The sequence below is a fragment of the Linderina pennispora genome, assembly GCF_002104995.1.
Source record: "Linderina pennispora strain ATCC 12442 chromosome Unknown DL89scaffold_4, whole genome shotgun sequence".
Classification (NCBI taxonomy): Eukaryota; Fungi; Kickxellomycota; class Kickxellomycetes; order Kickxellales; family Kickxellaceae; genus Linderina; species Linderina pennispora.
Window position 1 is genome coordinate 762,021 of NW_024468252.1, and position 14,965 is coordinate 776,985.

The 14,965-nt window shown below is 59.7% G+C and overlaps 4 protein-coding genes across 4 annotated transcripts; 1 reads left to right on the plus strand and 3 right to left on the minus strand.

Annotated features, from left to right (window-relative positions):
• Nucleotides 1-742: 742 nt before the first annotated feature.
• DL89DRAFT_321748 (uncharacterized protein) lies at nucleotides 743-4,075 on the plus strand (the record flags this gene model as incomplete). Its single annotated transcript, XM_040891301.1, has 3 exons — nucleotides 743-3,331; nucleotides 3,369-3,434; nucleotides 3,473-4,075. Exons 1-3 carry the CDS (start codon nucleotides 1,043-1,045, stop codon nucleotides 4,073-4,075), a joined length of 2,958 nt encoding a protein of 985 aa, XP_040744927.1. The 5' UTR covers nucleotides 743-1,042.
• A 3,195-nt stretch (nucleotides 4,076-7,270) lies between these two features.
• Nucleotides 7,271-8,306, minus strand: DL89DRAFT_274508 (uncharacterized protein; the record flags this gene model as incomplete). The annotated part of the gene is made up of 3 exons (XM_040889193.1): nucleotides 7,271-7,299; nucleotides 7,424-8,015; nucleotides 8,283-8,306. The coding sequence occupies 3 exons, from the start codon at nucleotides 8,304-8,306 to the stop codon at nucleotides 7,271-7,273; spliced, it is 645 nt and encodes a 214-aa protein (XP_040744928.1).
• A 3,773-nt stretch (nucleotides 8,307-12,079) lies between these two features.
• DL89DRAFT_221958 (alpha/beta-hydrolase) lies at nucleotides 12,080-13,550 on the minus strand (the record flags this gene model as incomplete). The annotated part of the gene is made up of 4 exons (XM_040884556.1): nucleotides 12,080-12,652; nucleotides 12,908-13,242; nucleotides 13,373-13,396; nucleotides 13,499-13,550. Coding segments are annotated over 4 exons (984 nt in total), but the record flags the coding sequence as incomplete, so codon positions are not given.
• Nucleotides 13,551-14,062: 512 nt separating this feature from the next.
• Nucleotides 14,063-14,768, minus strand: DL89DRAFT_125050 (DCN1, defective in cullin neddylation 1, domain-containing 4). The gene is made up of 2 exons (XM_040883259.1): nucleotides 14,401-14,768; nucleotides 14,063-14,327 (listed from the first exon to the last, which is right to left on the minus strand). The coding sequence occupies exons 1-2, from the start codon at nucleotides 14,641-14,643 to the stop codon at nucleotides 14,130-14,132; spliced, it is 441 nt and encodes a 146-aa protein (XP_040744930.1). The 5' UTR covers nucleotides 14,644-14,768; the 3' UTR covers nucleotides 14,063-14,129.
• Nucleotides 14,769-14,965: the final 197 nt, after the last annotated feature.

The window sequence follows — 14,965 nt, forward strand, 5'->3', positions numbered from 1 at the left end:
ACCAAATGCCGATGTCATCGGAATCGTTCTTTTTTTTTTTTTTTTGGCTGTGGAGATGCCAGTGCATGTAGTGAGGCAGATCATATCATTGTTGTGCTGCGCAGTGGATATGTTCGATCACACTATGCTACATAGGCTGGCCACAAATGGCAGCGGGTATACATCGACTAGTCTGCATAGTGGGACCGAACGGTCCTAGGCCTATTTCTTTTAATAAATCAAAAGACGTGCTTAGTGCCAGTGTCAGGTTGCAATTCTCCAAAGTAGCCAAGGCGGCAGTCAAAAGACACTTAACCGTGCCAAATGGCAGCAAGCAAAGTACAAGAAGCTAAAGATGGTGTGCGTGGCCATGAGAGGCAGGTGCGGTGTGGTTTAAAGGAGTGCTGAAGCTGATAGCTTGGCATGCTGGAGTGAGCAATATGGCTAGTGTTTCTAGTACCAGACATCTGGGTGTATTTCGTTGGCATATATAGTCCAGACGATATTGCCAACTCATGGGCGAGGCACAGGGGGCGGGGGTTCGCACGGGGAAGTGGTATCTGGCCCTGCCTAATAGAATGGCTATATCTTTATCGGCGCGCAAAGCCGTAGCAGCGAGGATGATGATCGAGGGGCCGGGGGAGCGATCCGAGCTGTTTTTCGGCCAATTATCGCGTTGTATTCGCCCCGGTCAGCGAAGGAGAGAGGGTGAAAAGCATGCCCGCACGCACCGTGTCACAGGCCGATTTCTTCTTTTTCAACCCTTCATTTGACTCGATTTCGAAATTTGCTCACGTTTTTTCCTTGCACTTTCTTCATTTTTGTACTTTCTCCTTTTCTCGTTTTCTCGTTCTTATATACCTCCTTCCTCTAATACAACGGTTGTCACTGCCCGGGCAGCAATTCTCGTGAAAGCAGTTTGCCTGTTGTTTGAAGTTCCCTTCCCACTTGGCACGACTAACAAAGCGCATTCCTTCCAATTCATTTTTTTCCCACTGGTCATTCAGTGCACGCTTTCTCTTAAAAAGAGCACCTGGCAAAGGCATTACTCGTGTATTCTACTATGGCGACAAACGGCAAGAGTGGCGCCCGTAACGCGAAAAGGAAGGGCAAGAGCCGCAAGAATAAGGCGCAGAACAGCATCACCAACCACAACAACGACGGGTCTCGCAGCCCCACTCGGTCCACAACACAAGCACCAGCAGCCGACACACCGCAGGAACCTGAGGCAGCAGAGCCAGTGGTCCAGCCAGCACCGGTCTCGGCAGCGCGGAGCGCGGGCGGATCAATGGCTAGCGGCGGGTCGTCAGGCAAGCAGAACCAGATGTTCACAATAGGCACGTTTGAAGAGGACTCTGAGGATAGCGATAATCTGCTGGCCCGGGTCCAGAAAAGCGTGCATCATGCGGCACACCCAGACGCGGGCAGCAGCGGAACCGGGCCCAATGGTGCAGCGCAGGAGACGGAAATGGAAACAGAAGACGCAGCCAATGCAGAGGCAGATCTGGACAGCCACCCTGAATCCAAAACGTCTTTGCATAACCGGCAGCTTTTGTCGGCTGCGCCTGCCGAGCCACCTGCAGGAAGGCAGCCTCTGTTTACCATGGGGTCGAACTCGGAGCTGAGCGACATTGACAGTGTCGGTAATGCTGGGCAGCAGATGGAGCCGGCCGTGCAGCAGGCAGCGGGCGGAGATGGCGATGATGATGTGTATGAGAGCAGTGACAATGGCGAGGAGGCCTTGCCATCAGATGATCAGCGTGGGCGTAGCGCAAGGTCTTATGACACCAGTGCGGCCAGCATTAGCACCAGCATCCCGGGCAGCGACTCGCTGCAGATTGAAATCACAGAAGACAGCGGCGAGCTGCAGGGGGACGACACGGTTGTGGCGACGCAGCAGGCGGTGGACAAGGAAGGGGGGGCACTGGCAGCGTCGGCAGAGGACCCAGGCTCGCAGGGCATTAAGCGCACCAAAGGGCTGCACCTGTGCAAGGCCACCACCAGCCTGTCGCAGCTGTGCCAGCTGTCAGGCAGCAACAGCTACGCGGACCTGGCATCGGACGGGTCGGGGCCGGCGCTGGTGATTCGCGACCGGAACACCAGCGCACCGGCAGCACGCCCGCTGCAGGACGTCGCGCAGACCGACGCAAAGTCGCCGGGCGCGGTGTCGCAGAAGGGCAAGGCGCATCGGCCACCGGTGCTGCACCGCGACGCCAAGCCGCGCAAGAAGGTGGGGGGCAAAAAGACACATCTGAAGAAAGCCACCAGTGCGGCGGCGATGCGGTCGCGGCAGCGTCACAGTGCGGGGCCTCGGCGGGAGACGTCGCATCCGCGCGGGCTGGGAATGTCGCGGCTGACGCTGGACGAGGGGCCAGCAGACAGCTCGTATGTCGACTACAGCGGCAGCAGCGACCTGGACACGGGGGAGGTGGAGGTTGTCGACGACGAGCGGCCGCAGATGCGCACAGTGTCGTCGGAGCCCACGGACGTAGTGCCGCGGGCGCATTTCGGGGCCCTGGAGCAGCCGCAGGGCAGCGTCAATTCGTCGACGGCTACACTGGGCGGGGCATGCCAGGACGCCGACGACACGGCCACGACTGCAAGTACCGGCAGCCAGCACGAGGACCGGGCGGTCCAGCTCCAGGAGGACAGCAGCACAGGCGATCGCAGCAGCGAGATTGCCCAGACACAGCCCGTACCAACAGGCGATCCGCATGCGATGCACGCCAGGTCACGCTACCGCGACCCCGAGGCGGGCGATCGGCGGTTCGACGAGCAGCGCAAGCCGGTCAATGTGTCGCCACCGACCCCGCCGCAGGCCGACGGGCCACTGCATCTAGCGGACCGCGGGCGGGCGACCCGGCGGCACTCCGAGACCCGGGGGCGCGAACGGGTCGACTCGTCCGAGTACAGCGCGAACCACACAATGAGCATGAGCCGCAACATGGAGTCGCAGCGGCAGCAGAGCATGGTGGAGCGCGAGGAGGAGGCGCAGGAGGAGGCCAGCGCGCTGATGACGGGCGTGCCGCGCCGCAGCAACCGGCCGCTTGGCTCAGCGCCACACGTGTTCCTGAGCCCCAGCTCGCCAGCCTATGGCCAGCAGATCCGCCGCACAGACCGCATCTACGCGTACATGCGCGAAACCAGCAGTCCGCTGCTGGCCAGCCTGGAGCGCTGCGTCGATCTGCGCGAGCACCGCGCCGCCATTTCGCTGGCCAAGTCGCAGACCCGCAGTCTGTCGCGGCCTGACCCGTCGGACGCCGACCAGCGCACTGCATGGTGGGACTCGCTGCTGCCGCCGCCGCCACCATCGCCGGCCCAACGTGCCTCGCGATCGGCGGCGATCGGCGAGGTACCGGCATGGATGCTGGCCGCCCGACGCGGCCAAGTGCGCCGTGTATGCGCAGACCGTTGACACCGGCATGGCCGGTCCCCGTGACCAGGCGGACCCCTGGGTGCGCTCACCTTGCGGGAGCTGCGTGCGCGCGCAAAGGAGCTGCGGTTCTCGCGCCAGCAGGAGCAGGCGGCCGTCAAGAACCACACCGCGGCGCCGCCGCCCAAGCTGATCACCACCACCACCGCGTCGCTGGAGACTTGGCGCGGGCGCCGTGTGCCCGGCCTGCTCAGCGTCGACACCTATGCCGGGTCCACAGTGCCGGTCGAAGGCACCAAGCCGGTGCTGCGGGCCGCCGACCCCATGGCTGCGTCGCCCGCCGACCACTCCAAGGCTGGCGCAGTGGCAGCCCCGTACCGCCGATTCGGCACCGTCTACGGATACACGCCCGACGCCCACATGTACAAGGCGCGGCGGCCACACGGCCCCGGCCACGCCAATGGCACTGGCCACACGACCAACTTTGGCGTGCCCAGCTTGGCCCACGTGCATACCAGCGCCATGTCGGTGCGTGGCGACAGCAGCCGGCCCAGCACCGCCGGTCTGTGGGACAGCAATGTGCGCCGGTCAAGCTACTTTGACCGCCTGTCGGTCGACGAGGCCCGCCCACAGATGCCTGCGTCGCTGCAGACGTCCACTGCTGGTCTGCTGCGCCGCGTCATCTCGGGGCTGACTGGCTCGTCAAGCTACGGCGCAACCTAGCCAGTCATAGTCTATTCTTCTGTCAGTTTCTGTAATAAACATTGAACTGCAACCAGCCGTGGCACTGTCTGCCGGATGGGCATCCGTCCTGGGTGCGTCTTTGTGCAAGCATATTTGTGGATTTGAAGAGTAGAAGCCTGGCCCGAGTAAATATATGTTTTGGCATTGAAGAGATGTTGTATCATTTTTGTTCGGTTAGTCGTCGGCAGCGGTGACATCTCCGTACTCCCACATGCCCTGGTGGGCAGCCTTGGCCTCGTTGGCGACCTCGGCAATTTTGCTTGCAGCAGCCGGGTTGTGCAGGGAGGCCAGGGCGCGCTTATCGGCGATTGCATACCCAGAGCGGGCGAGCTCGGCATTGACGCTCTTCTCGACCAGGGGGCGGCCCAGGGCCGGGTCGTACAGCGTCAGCTGGATCGGGCCATTGGCAGGGCGGGCCTCGACATTGGCGACAAGCTGGCGGGCCTCGACCAGCCGGCGGATCTCGGCAAAGGCCTCGGGCAGGTAATCACTAGCGAAGGAGTCGCTGGGGGTCTGCACAAAGGCCAGCTGGGCCTCGATGGCCTGGTGCGGCAGCGCAGTGAACTTGGCGGCAAGCGGACGCAGCCGGTCGAGCGGCAGGGTCTCAGGAGTTGCCAAAGTCCACGTAGACGACCTCGAACTCGCGCTTGCCGGGCAGGACCTTGCGGACCTTGGCGCGGTGCCACTCGTCGCCGACGGTGTAGCAGGCAGACACCAGGGCGCCGGCCTTCGGGCTGAAGTCCGCGGGCATTGCGGGCTGCGAGACAGCCAGGTCGGCCATCAGCGTCTCCAGCTGCTTGATGGCCGAGGGCTTGGCGACCTGCACAAAGAACGACGACGGCGAGATAAGCTCCGAGACCGCCACGTCCAGGAACTCAATGCGCGGCTTCAGCTCCCGCGCCTGCTGCGCTTCGGCCTGCGCCTGCGCGGCTGCCTGCTTCTCGGCGGCAGCATCAAAGTCAGCCCACAGCCCGCGGCGGTCCGCCTTGGCGCGGCGCTCGGCGGCGACCAAAGCGTTGGTGTGGGGGCTCTGCTCGGCGCTGAACGCATGGACCGAGGCCAGGCCGTCGCGCAGAAGCTCCACGGCCAGGCTCTCGGTCTTGGACAGCCACAGCGAGCCGATGAAGGCGCCGGTCTTGTCGACGCCCTCGAACTCGGCCTCGACATCGCGCTGCATCGCCCGCAGCGTGGTGAGCGCCAGCGCCTCGGCTCCCAGCGGCTCGCCGCCCTCGTCCGAGCCGTGGCGCGGGGCGCGCGGGCACCGGACACCAGCCAGCACAAAGGTCAGCTTGACGTTCTCGCGCGGGATGTGCAGGCGCAGGCGCGCGCCGCTGGCCACATAGTCGACAATGCAGGGCACGCGGCCGGAGCGCTGCCAGTGCGTCAGGAAGGACCGGGCACGTGCCGCGCTCTCCGACGCATCGGCGGGCGTGGCGGCGGGCTTGGGCTTGCCCGAGTGGATGCCAGCCTTTGCTTCCTGGGCACGCAGCTTCGGCGGCCAGCAGGCTGTCGTAGTTGGACGACCGGTTGGGGTCGTCGTTGCGGTGGCGCAGGACGCCGGCCAGCCCGCGGTCCACCAGCCGCTCGCCCAGATCCTGCCCGTCCAGCCGCACTGTCGCGCAGTCGCGCGCGCGGAACCCGTCTTGCGCGGGCTTGTGGAAGTCCACATGGCACTACCACGCGCTTGCCAATGGCCAGGCGCCGCAGCGTCTCCTTGGCCTGCTCAGCGTAGCCGGCCAGCGTCGGGTCGGAGACGCGCGGCTGCCGCACCGACGCCAGCTGGAACTCGCGCTCCTGGCCATCGGCCACGACCGCCAGCGAGTCACCGGAGACGATCCGCACGACCGTGGCGATCGAGCACCTCACCGGTGCCCTGCGCCAGCGGGCCGTCAAACCCATGCCACACGCGCACGCCCTTGGCCTTGGCAGTGCGCTCCAACGGCCCGCAGCCGCGCCGCACCGCCCTCCAGCATAGCAGCCGACCAGTCGACCACCTTGGCGTACGAGCTGGACACAAGGAACTCGGCGATGTTGCCCTTGTCGTGGACCACCGAGCCCACAAAAGTGCCGGCAGCAGCCATTACCCTGCGGCAGACCCTCCAGGCGCACCTTGACGTCCTGCTGCAGCAGCCGGATCTCGACGTTGAACTTGGCCTCGTCGCCGTACTGCTCGATAATGTCCAGGCATGCCTGGCACGTTCGTCCGCACCATCGGCGCCTTGACGCCAGCCAGCAGCAGCGTCACCATCTGGTGCGCCGACGGCAGATGCAGCATCACCTTTAGGGTCGTCGCGTCCCGCACCGCCTCGATGGTCGCGCGCAGCTCCTTGCCGCGGTGCTGCGCCAGGAACCGCCCGGCGTCCAGATCAAACGACGTCAGCCGCGGCCTGGCCTTGGGCGCCTTGTCGTTCCACATGCCGCGCCGCGAGCGCTTCGCAAACTCCTCCTCGTCCAGCAGCCGCTCGATCAGCTCGGCCGCCGCGTCGTCGCCTGAGCCGCGTCGCGAACGCGCCTGGTCAGACACCTTCGCCCAGCCCTCGTGGACAAGCACCACCGAGATCTCGTCGGTCGTCGATGGCGGGCCGAGGTACACGCTGCCGTACTCGCGCCCGCCCGCCGTCTTGTAGTGGACCACGAACCGGATTGCCTTGCCCACAGTCTTGCGGACGCAGGAACTCACGGGCCTCCAAAGCAAACGGCTCGTCGGGCACCCCCTTCTTTGCATTGCCCAGATGCGGCGCCTGAATGAACGCCAGCCCCAGCGACCGCTCTGGCGGCGGCTGGTTGCCGCGCTGCGTGGCCCGCAGGACCAGAGAGTCTCCCGAGAATGCCTGTTTGACGAAAGCGCTTTGCATTGTATAAAAAAAAGAGTTTGTTTGTTTCAGGTAGAAAGGTAATTGGAAGAAAAGACGAGCAAGCTGGTTTGATGGGAACCGGCCTGCCTGCACAGGAATGCATGCACGGTTTTTGGTTCTCCGAAAAAAAAGGACGCAAATTCTGTGATGCGTTGGCACGCGTGATTGGTGGCATCCGGGAATCACTCCGTCCACACATCCTCTGGCCGGCCTGCTGGCACAGTAGCCCTGGGTCTCCTCCTCCGTCTCCGGTCCTGTCTCCTCCGGTGCTTTCCCCTGACCACCACCGCCCGCACTCCAAGCTCCGCCCGCTCCGTCTTCACCAGCCGATCCAGCACCCGGCCCAGCCTGCATGTGCATATCCACCAGCCCTGCATCAATCGCATCCTCGATACGCATGCGCATCTGGATGATCCGCAGCTTCGGCCACGTCGCCACCACTCCTCATCAATGCTCTGCTCGGTCGACGCACGCGTCGGGTCCCGCAGCAGCCGCAAGTACTCGCCTACCGTCGCCTTCGGCCGCACCGTCACGCTGCCGTCAAACTTTTGCAGCCACACGTAGCTCCAGTCCTGCCCAAACAGTAGCGGCACCAGATCCAGGTCGCGCAGCAGCCGCAGCCATTTGCGGATATCCAGTTTCAGGAAATGCTCCAGCGCCGACAGAACAAACCCGCCACGCCACACACTGCTCAGCCGCCGCGCCGGTGGCTGCCCAATCGCCCCGTCGCGGTCGTAGAAAAACAGCGTCACGTGCGGGTTCACCTGGCTCACCACCGTGAACTGCACGTTCAGCGACGCCCGCAGCTCATGCGACGGGATGTCGTTGCGGAAACTGCCGTCACGCCATAGCACCCCGCTGCCCGTGTATGCCTGCACCACGCCGCCGGTCTTCTGCAGCAAAACCATCGGCGGCAGCACTCCTGGCAAGCATGCGCTGGCCAGCACTGCGCTCCAGATGATCACGTCGGGCGCCGTCACGTGGTTCAGCAGCTTGGGCGCAGCGTACTTGCGGCCCAGGGGCGTGCATGTGACATTAAGCACGCGGCCCGTGCGCTCAAAGGCCTCGCGGAACGTCATCGCCCCGCGTGTAAACACCTGGGCGCGCGCCGCCCACTCCACCGGATCAAAGTAGTGCCCCTGCTTCGCCCACCGCCGCAGCTTCGGCCCGCCTGGCCCATAGCACGGCGTAATGTACTTGGCCAGCTCCGGCCGCACAATCTGCCGTAGCTCGCTGTCCGTGTGCGTCCCCAGCAGAGCTGCCACCAGCGACCCCGCCGATGCCCCCGACACCACCCGCGGCAGCCGCCCCGCCAGCAGCAGACTGCGCACCACGCCAAGATGCTTCCACCCCATCGCTGCCCCGCCCGACAGACACAGAGCCGTGCGGCCCTGCTGCCGTGCCGCCTGCCGGAAAAACTGCAGCCGCGCCGCCGCCGGCAGCTGCGTGGCCTGCCGCACCAGGTTTATACACGCAACTGCTTTCCTCCACAAACTCCTCGACCACCCGCGGCGGCCCCGAGTACGCACGCGCCCACACCTCGCGGTTCTCCCACCCGCCCGCATTGGCCTTCAGCGCTCCCTGCCCCAGCGCCTCGCACACTGCCTCTTCGCCCGCCCGCCGAGCGCCTGCGTCTCTGGCTGCCGACAGCTGCACGCGTGCGCGCCGCAGCCCAGCCGTCAGCCGCTGCAGAAGCGCTGCGTCGTAGTATTGCGATAGCGCCCAGTCGTGGTCCAGCCGCAGCCCGCGCTGCGCGTCCATCTGCTGCGCGGCCAAAAGCCACTCGCTGTAACTCTCGGCCCGCCGCATCTTCTGGATACAGCTGCCCACGTCTGCCCTGCCAAATGTACAGCCGCTCGTACGCCCGCACTATCTGCCGCACCACTAAATACGCCAGCAGCTCCAGGAGGAATCGCTCCCCAGATCAGTCCCAGCAGCGGCATCCGCAGAATTGCAAAGGTTGCTCCCGGCGATACCCCCGCCAGCGCCCTGTCCTTTTTCTTGCTTTTCGATGCGCTCACTGCCGTGCGCGACGCCGTGCTTGACCGTCGCCTATGCATGCTGCCTATGCTGCTCCGCCGCCGGTGCTGTCTGTCCTGGATCTTCTTCTGCCGCTTGCTCCACTCCTTGTCAAGCATGATGTCGCGGAACACCTGGAACTGCATATAATACGTCCTGGCCTCCTCTTCACTGACTGTCGGCCGCTCGAACTCTGCCTCGTCGTATCCGTCCTGGATTGGCAGCCGGTCGAGCTGTCTGACATCGTACCCGTACTGCCTGATTGTCGGATGCGCTGCCGGCGCCTCCGGGTCGCCGTCCTTGTATGGCCACGCCGGCGGGCAAAACAGTACCTTTTCCCAGTCATCGGTCATTGTGTGAAAAAAAAAAACAGATATAAGAGCGAAGAAGTGCTAGTGATACCTGTGTCCCGTGTCTTTGGGCTTGAGTCTCTGGTATTTTAACCCATTCGGCTGCCTTGTGTGACGTATGATCCCTCGTGTCGTGGCTCGCCCATCGTACCACCTCACCTCTCCCCCCAATGGCTTGTGAAAGCAACTCTCCACTGCTCAGTCCTATCCTGGCCATGGTGTGAACGTGATCTCCATCTATGCTATTTCGTCCATCGCATCGCATCCTAATATGTATACGTGGAGGGTTTTAAGACGACTCCCTGCACCTCGCCAATGTTGGAAACCAAAGCGAATCGCCGGCTGTCCTAACACCGGTTCCTGGAATTCACGTGCCGGCCAATGTCTATATCCGCAGTTCTACACTTCAACTGCTACCTACGTTGTGCATCACCTCATCACAGCAATTTTTAGAAACAAGATATGAACAAATATAGCCTTTCTTCCTTGTTAACTGCCACATCAGCTGCCTCCAAAATCGTTCCAAGTGTTTGAGCATCGAATTAGCAAAGAGCTATCCTAACTCTGGCTGCTCCTCGAATGGACACGTAACCTCTATCCTAAGCCCCCTATGCTTTTGCACTAATGAGGCACTCGATGCGCTGTGCGACGAAATAAATAAACGCCTATACCGATGTGTGGATCTGCTTAGTATTGTCTGTATCGTCGCCGTTGATACTCTCTGGTGGTGTAGATGGCGCTCCAATAGACTGTTGCTGTATCGACCCGGATGCAATCCACTCCTGGAACTTTGGAACTGCTCTGGCTATGACTGCAGCATTCAACCTTCATCTTGCTATATGTTGCCAAATCAAGTATCGGTGACTGGCGATTGTCATCGTATGGTGCAATCTTTTTGATAGCTGATTGGAGTATGCTAGTATCAACTACTTCATACGTTGGCTACATTGAGCCGATGCTCCAGGTCGGCTGAGATGTGGCGAGCAATGACACCAGCAAGTTCTCTCACGCAATACCACCGTGACAGCACCATATCAAACGCTTGATCTCTATCGCGGATGAGCCGAGTCTCGACCCACATGTCTGCCTCGATCTTTACCTCATCGTCGCCATCGTCACTATGGCAGCTGTTAGCATATGTGTCATGCTGCTAGGGTGGTTCCATCTCACCCAAGGCGGCTTTCTCACTGAGAGTAGTGCAGTCTTATCTACCGCCATGCGCGGCTTAGATAAGGGCTCAGTATGCGCACTCGGTGCTTGCTTAAATACCCCTTGCTGGCTCCTAGCAGCGGGAATTCCTCCTGGTTTTTCCAATGTATTTTTGTGAACATTTACATTGGGTTTTGTCAGCACCTTTATTATAGTGTTGTGTCGGTCGACTATGTAGGGGATTTTAAAAGGTATATTTAATGCTGAAGAGAGAAAAGGGAATAGACGAGTTGTGCAAGGGTGTTTTCAATACAGCCGTCTGTGCAACTTATCAGAGGCTAGACTCTACCTCCATACCGTAGGCTGTAGCGGGGCTCTCGTTGGCGCCTAGATTTCTGTCACCTGATTCGGCTGATATGTCGACGTCAAGGACAGCCGCATCGGGCGCGCAACAATAGTTTACTACCAGGAGAACACGATACCTAGTATCTTCCTCCCAGACAACCTGACCACGGCCTCTTTAGGCACGTACCGCTTCCTTTTGTTTGTTTTTTGTGGGCTACGATGAGCGCCGATAGAAGAAAGGCATCTGGCTCCACATATGGATTGTCGTCTGTGGGTAGTGCTACACTCGAAGCAGGAGACACTATGGAGTTGGAATGCAAAATAATATCACAACTGTGGAAAAAAAAACTAGAGTAGAGACTCATTTCACTCTGTGCCTCCTCTTGCCCAGGTGCTTGTATTTATGAGCTGTGAGCTGGGTCATGCTCGTGGAGAGGCGGCCCGGTCCTGATTGAGAAAAGCTTACACTTTCCGGCACTGGCAAGTGCAGAAAACAATGTCCCAGTACTGCCATCGTTTGCGACTGAGCAGACCCACAGCTCAGTTGTGAATCATGAGCTATGGCTATGACCCGTCCTCACGGCAAACACAGCGCTTTCTGGCAATATGACTGCGATTGCAGGTATGGAAATGTAGGGCGGTTAGCCTTTAGCATTTGCCGAAGAGTGGCACTCCATCGACATGCTATGGCTTATTTGCTACGAAGGCAACTGCGAAAAGCGAAGCATCACAACCCTAATTGACGATTTGTAGGCGACTGAGTGCTGATAAGCCCATCCTTTTTGCTTGGTGGGTGACAACTGTATTGCGCCTGGCGCAGTCCCTGGTTGTCAGAAGGTTACAAGCGATATAAGTAAAATTGTAGAGCGGGCTGGAACACCCGAAGATATATATATATTGGGAAAGTGTGAGAGAGTGCAAAAAAGGCACTAAGCAAGTAGAAAAATATAGAAGAAAGACAAGAAAGAATCCGGTCCAGTATTGGACTGGGTAGCAAAATATAAAGAGAAAATAGAACAATGAAATGAGGAAAATCTAATTCTGATACTGGTCTGCTCAATATCAGGCTTGTTCCGGTTGGGCGTGGCACGGCTATCTTAATGGCTGATGAGAGTCAAATGTGCTCAGTTCCTTATACTTGCGAATAAAGATTCCCATGGACAGATATGCTGGCGAATGTTCATCATTATATAGCAAATCATGCGCACAGTATTTGAAATCATCGATTAAAGGTATGTTGTACATTTTAAAAAAAGTTAGCGGTTTTAGAAGCCGCGCTGATACAGAGTGGTGCCAACCCTGAGATAAAACTCGATGGCATCGAATCGCTTGGCTGCCGACGCCGCACCATCTATACTCGCCCGCCCCTCGGCATCTTTGCGTCGGAGCCATGTCGCCCACTGCGACCCCCAGTCAGCCATCGTGCCGACAAAGTCCTTGCCAATGTTACTGAATCGCCACCGGTTCGTCAAGTCAAAGTGATCCGCAGTCACGGTTCCCAGATAATGGCCCCACTGTGCGCTGGTGAGACTCACGAGCCCGTCATTCGGCCCCTCAGCCCGATAAATGATATCGTGTGGGATGGTCAGCGGGTTTACCTTGCCTGCAACATCGCCGGTATCCATCTGTGCGCCGTACGACAGGTACTCGATGCCAGCAACATCGGGTGTAGCAGGATTAAAGAATCGGTTGCAGTAGTCAGTCGTCAGACATGCATACGCCGGCGTGTCTAGCGTAGCCATGATGCGGCGGTACGCCATGCGCAGCAATGCCACGGAGCGCTGCAAGTAGTCTCCCTCGTCAACTGACGTGCGTGTCAGCTTCACCAGCTGTGACGACTCGCCTGCCGAGGCATTCTCGCTGAGCATGTCGGTCAGAAACTGCGCAAACCGTCTTAGCCGCTGATCCGCCGGATCAATGTCGCCAAACTCCTCCTGGTTCTGCTGGCCAACTGCCTGGCTAACAATCTGTTCTATGCGCCTGCGCACAACAGCCTCGTGGACAACCTCGCCTGCCGAATCCGAGCCCAGCCCGCTGGCCTGCGCAGGCTGCCACACGGTGGCAAAATCGCGCATCAGTTGGTCAGCGTCCACGCGATAGCCCAGACTCAGATAGTCGCGGCACCAGTCCATAAACGGCGAGCCGCGGTGCGGCGTGCAAACTGTTGTTAGAGAACTAACCTCATAGTCCGTGGGCCGCACGTGTGTGATCATGTAGCGCGCATCCAGCCCGCCCATCGAATGGCCGACGATGTTCACTTTCTGCTTGGCCAGCCGCCCCTTCAGCAAAGTGTCCAATTGCTGTGCGCGCTCATGCACGCCTCCCGTGCTGGCCACCTTGGCTACGACCACCTTGGCCCCGATCTGCTCCAGGGCCTCGCGAATCCCGCGCCAGTAATGGAACTGCAGTAGCGGCAGCTTCTCCGGCCCTACAACGTGGATGTTTTAGGCGACTGCTTATCAGCACCGGCAAGTGAGAAAAACCGTGGTCTTTTCCGAGACCGTCCCCCAACACCCGCACTGCCTGGCTGGGCTGATTGGACATTACTACAAGCTTACCTCGCACGTCAAAGCCGTACAACCCTAAGGCGCTGAAGCAGCGGATGGAACAAAAGAAAAAAGATAATGTCAGCACTTTTGTCCTCTCATACGTGCCGTTGCATAGCCTGTGCTGGTAGAACATACCATGGCACAGCACCATCGGGTGCCGCGGCGCAACATATATGGGCTTGACCGGGATGCGCTCGTTGACTGCGGCTTTGTCTAGAATTGCATCCCGCGCTGGCCAGCCGACGCAGTGCTATCCTCGGAGCTAGCGTATAGCCAAGGGCCCGCACCCAGCTTGGCCACCTTCTTGGCTTTGGAGACCAGCAGAGTGCCAGGTTGCCTTCAGCTCGCTGGCGCAGCTGGCGCACAAACTTGGCTGCTGAAATAGACGCTGACATGACTGAGAATACGCTAAACGCAAGAACTCGAAAAGAATGAGAAGAAAATGCAAAAAAAACTATTGGAGCGAAAAGAATGTTGGTAGTACGTATAGAGTGAATTTGTTGGAAGGGTGGAGAGCAAGAAACGAAAAAGTAGCTTGGAGTACGGTCACGGGCCAGCCAGGCTGGCATTTATACGCGCGAGCGAGCGAGCTGAGGCCGCCCGCCATTCAGGCTTTGTGCGAGGCCGCATGACCCACAGCCAAAAGTCCACGTACGACCAGGGAGACGATCCCGGCTCTTACATGAAGGGATGCCCAGCTCTTTTCGAGAGATGTTTACAAAAAGACCGAAGCTTCTAGTTTGCCTTGGCCCATACGACAAAGTCGTCAAAGAGCACAGGGCCACGCGCCGTCGTCTTCATAGTTGGACATGTCTGGCCTCAAGCCTCGCGACAGCTCTAGCAGCGACGACCACTGGTCCTTGTTGATAACCTTGGTCTTGCATGCTTCGTCACCCAGGAACCCGACAAACTTTGCCACCACTGGGATGTGGGCCGCAATGAGGTGCAGCCCGATTAGCGCATTCTACACAGGAAGCAAGGCTTAGTGTGCCATCCACCAACATGACCTCATCTTCCAGAACCCCTCCAACGCTTACCTCCTTCTGGACCGATTTTTGTCCGTCCGTCTTCAGGTACTCGAAAACCTTCCTGTAGAACGCCCGGTACGAGGCGGTGTCGGTGGCAAACCCTGCCTGTGCATGTTCTACGGCACTCTTGAGCTGCGCCAGCGTGTTTGCCTGCATGCCACGCAGACCAGCATCCCACTCGCTGAAGGTAATCTCACCCATCTTGGCTGCGTTAAACTTCCACAGCAGCACAATCGGCAGCACGCCCTCCATGTCGAACTCCAGGTCCTGGCAGAGCTGCTCGAACCCAGCCGGGTCAATAATGCTCTGGCCGTCCGTCCGGTCGAAATCTACACATAAGAAACGACTTAGAGTGCCAGTGTCCAACGGCAAGCGGCACTGCTGCGTGGCTAGTTGGCCATGCCGCCCTTACCTTGATACTGTGCGAACCATTCCTCGTAATTATGCGCTTGTGTTCATTTTGCCCTAATGCATACACACCAATTCCGCCGGGTTAGCAAAAGACTGCTGCGTAAGCATATGCGCGCGCTCTGCACCAGCAATGCGGTATGAAACACATAGCCGTTACCTGTGG

What these genes read in the sequence shown, in the direction of transcription:
- DL89DRAFT_125050 (XM_040883259.1), bottom strand. Translation starts at nt 14,643, where the DNA reads ATGGAGGGCGTGCTGCCGATTGTGCTGCTGTGGAAGTTTAACGCAGCC. An exon ending in AAAAATCGGTCCAGAAGGAG is followed by an intron (nt 14,328 to 14,400) that starts GTAAGCGTTGGA and finishes CTTCCTGTGTAG; the next exon opens with AATGCGCTAATCGGGCTGCA.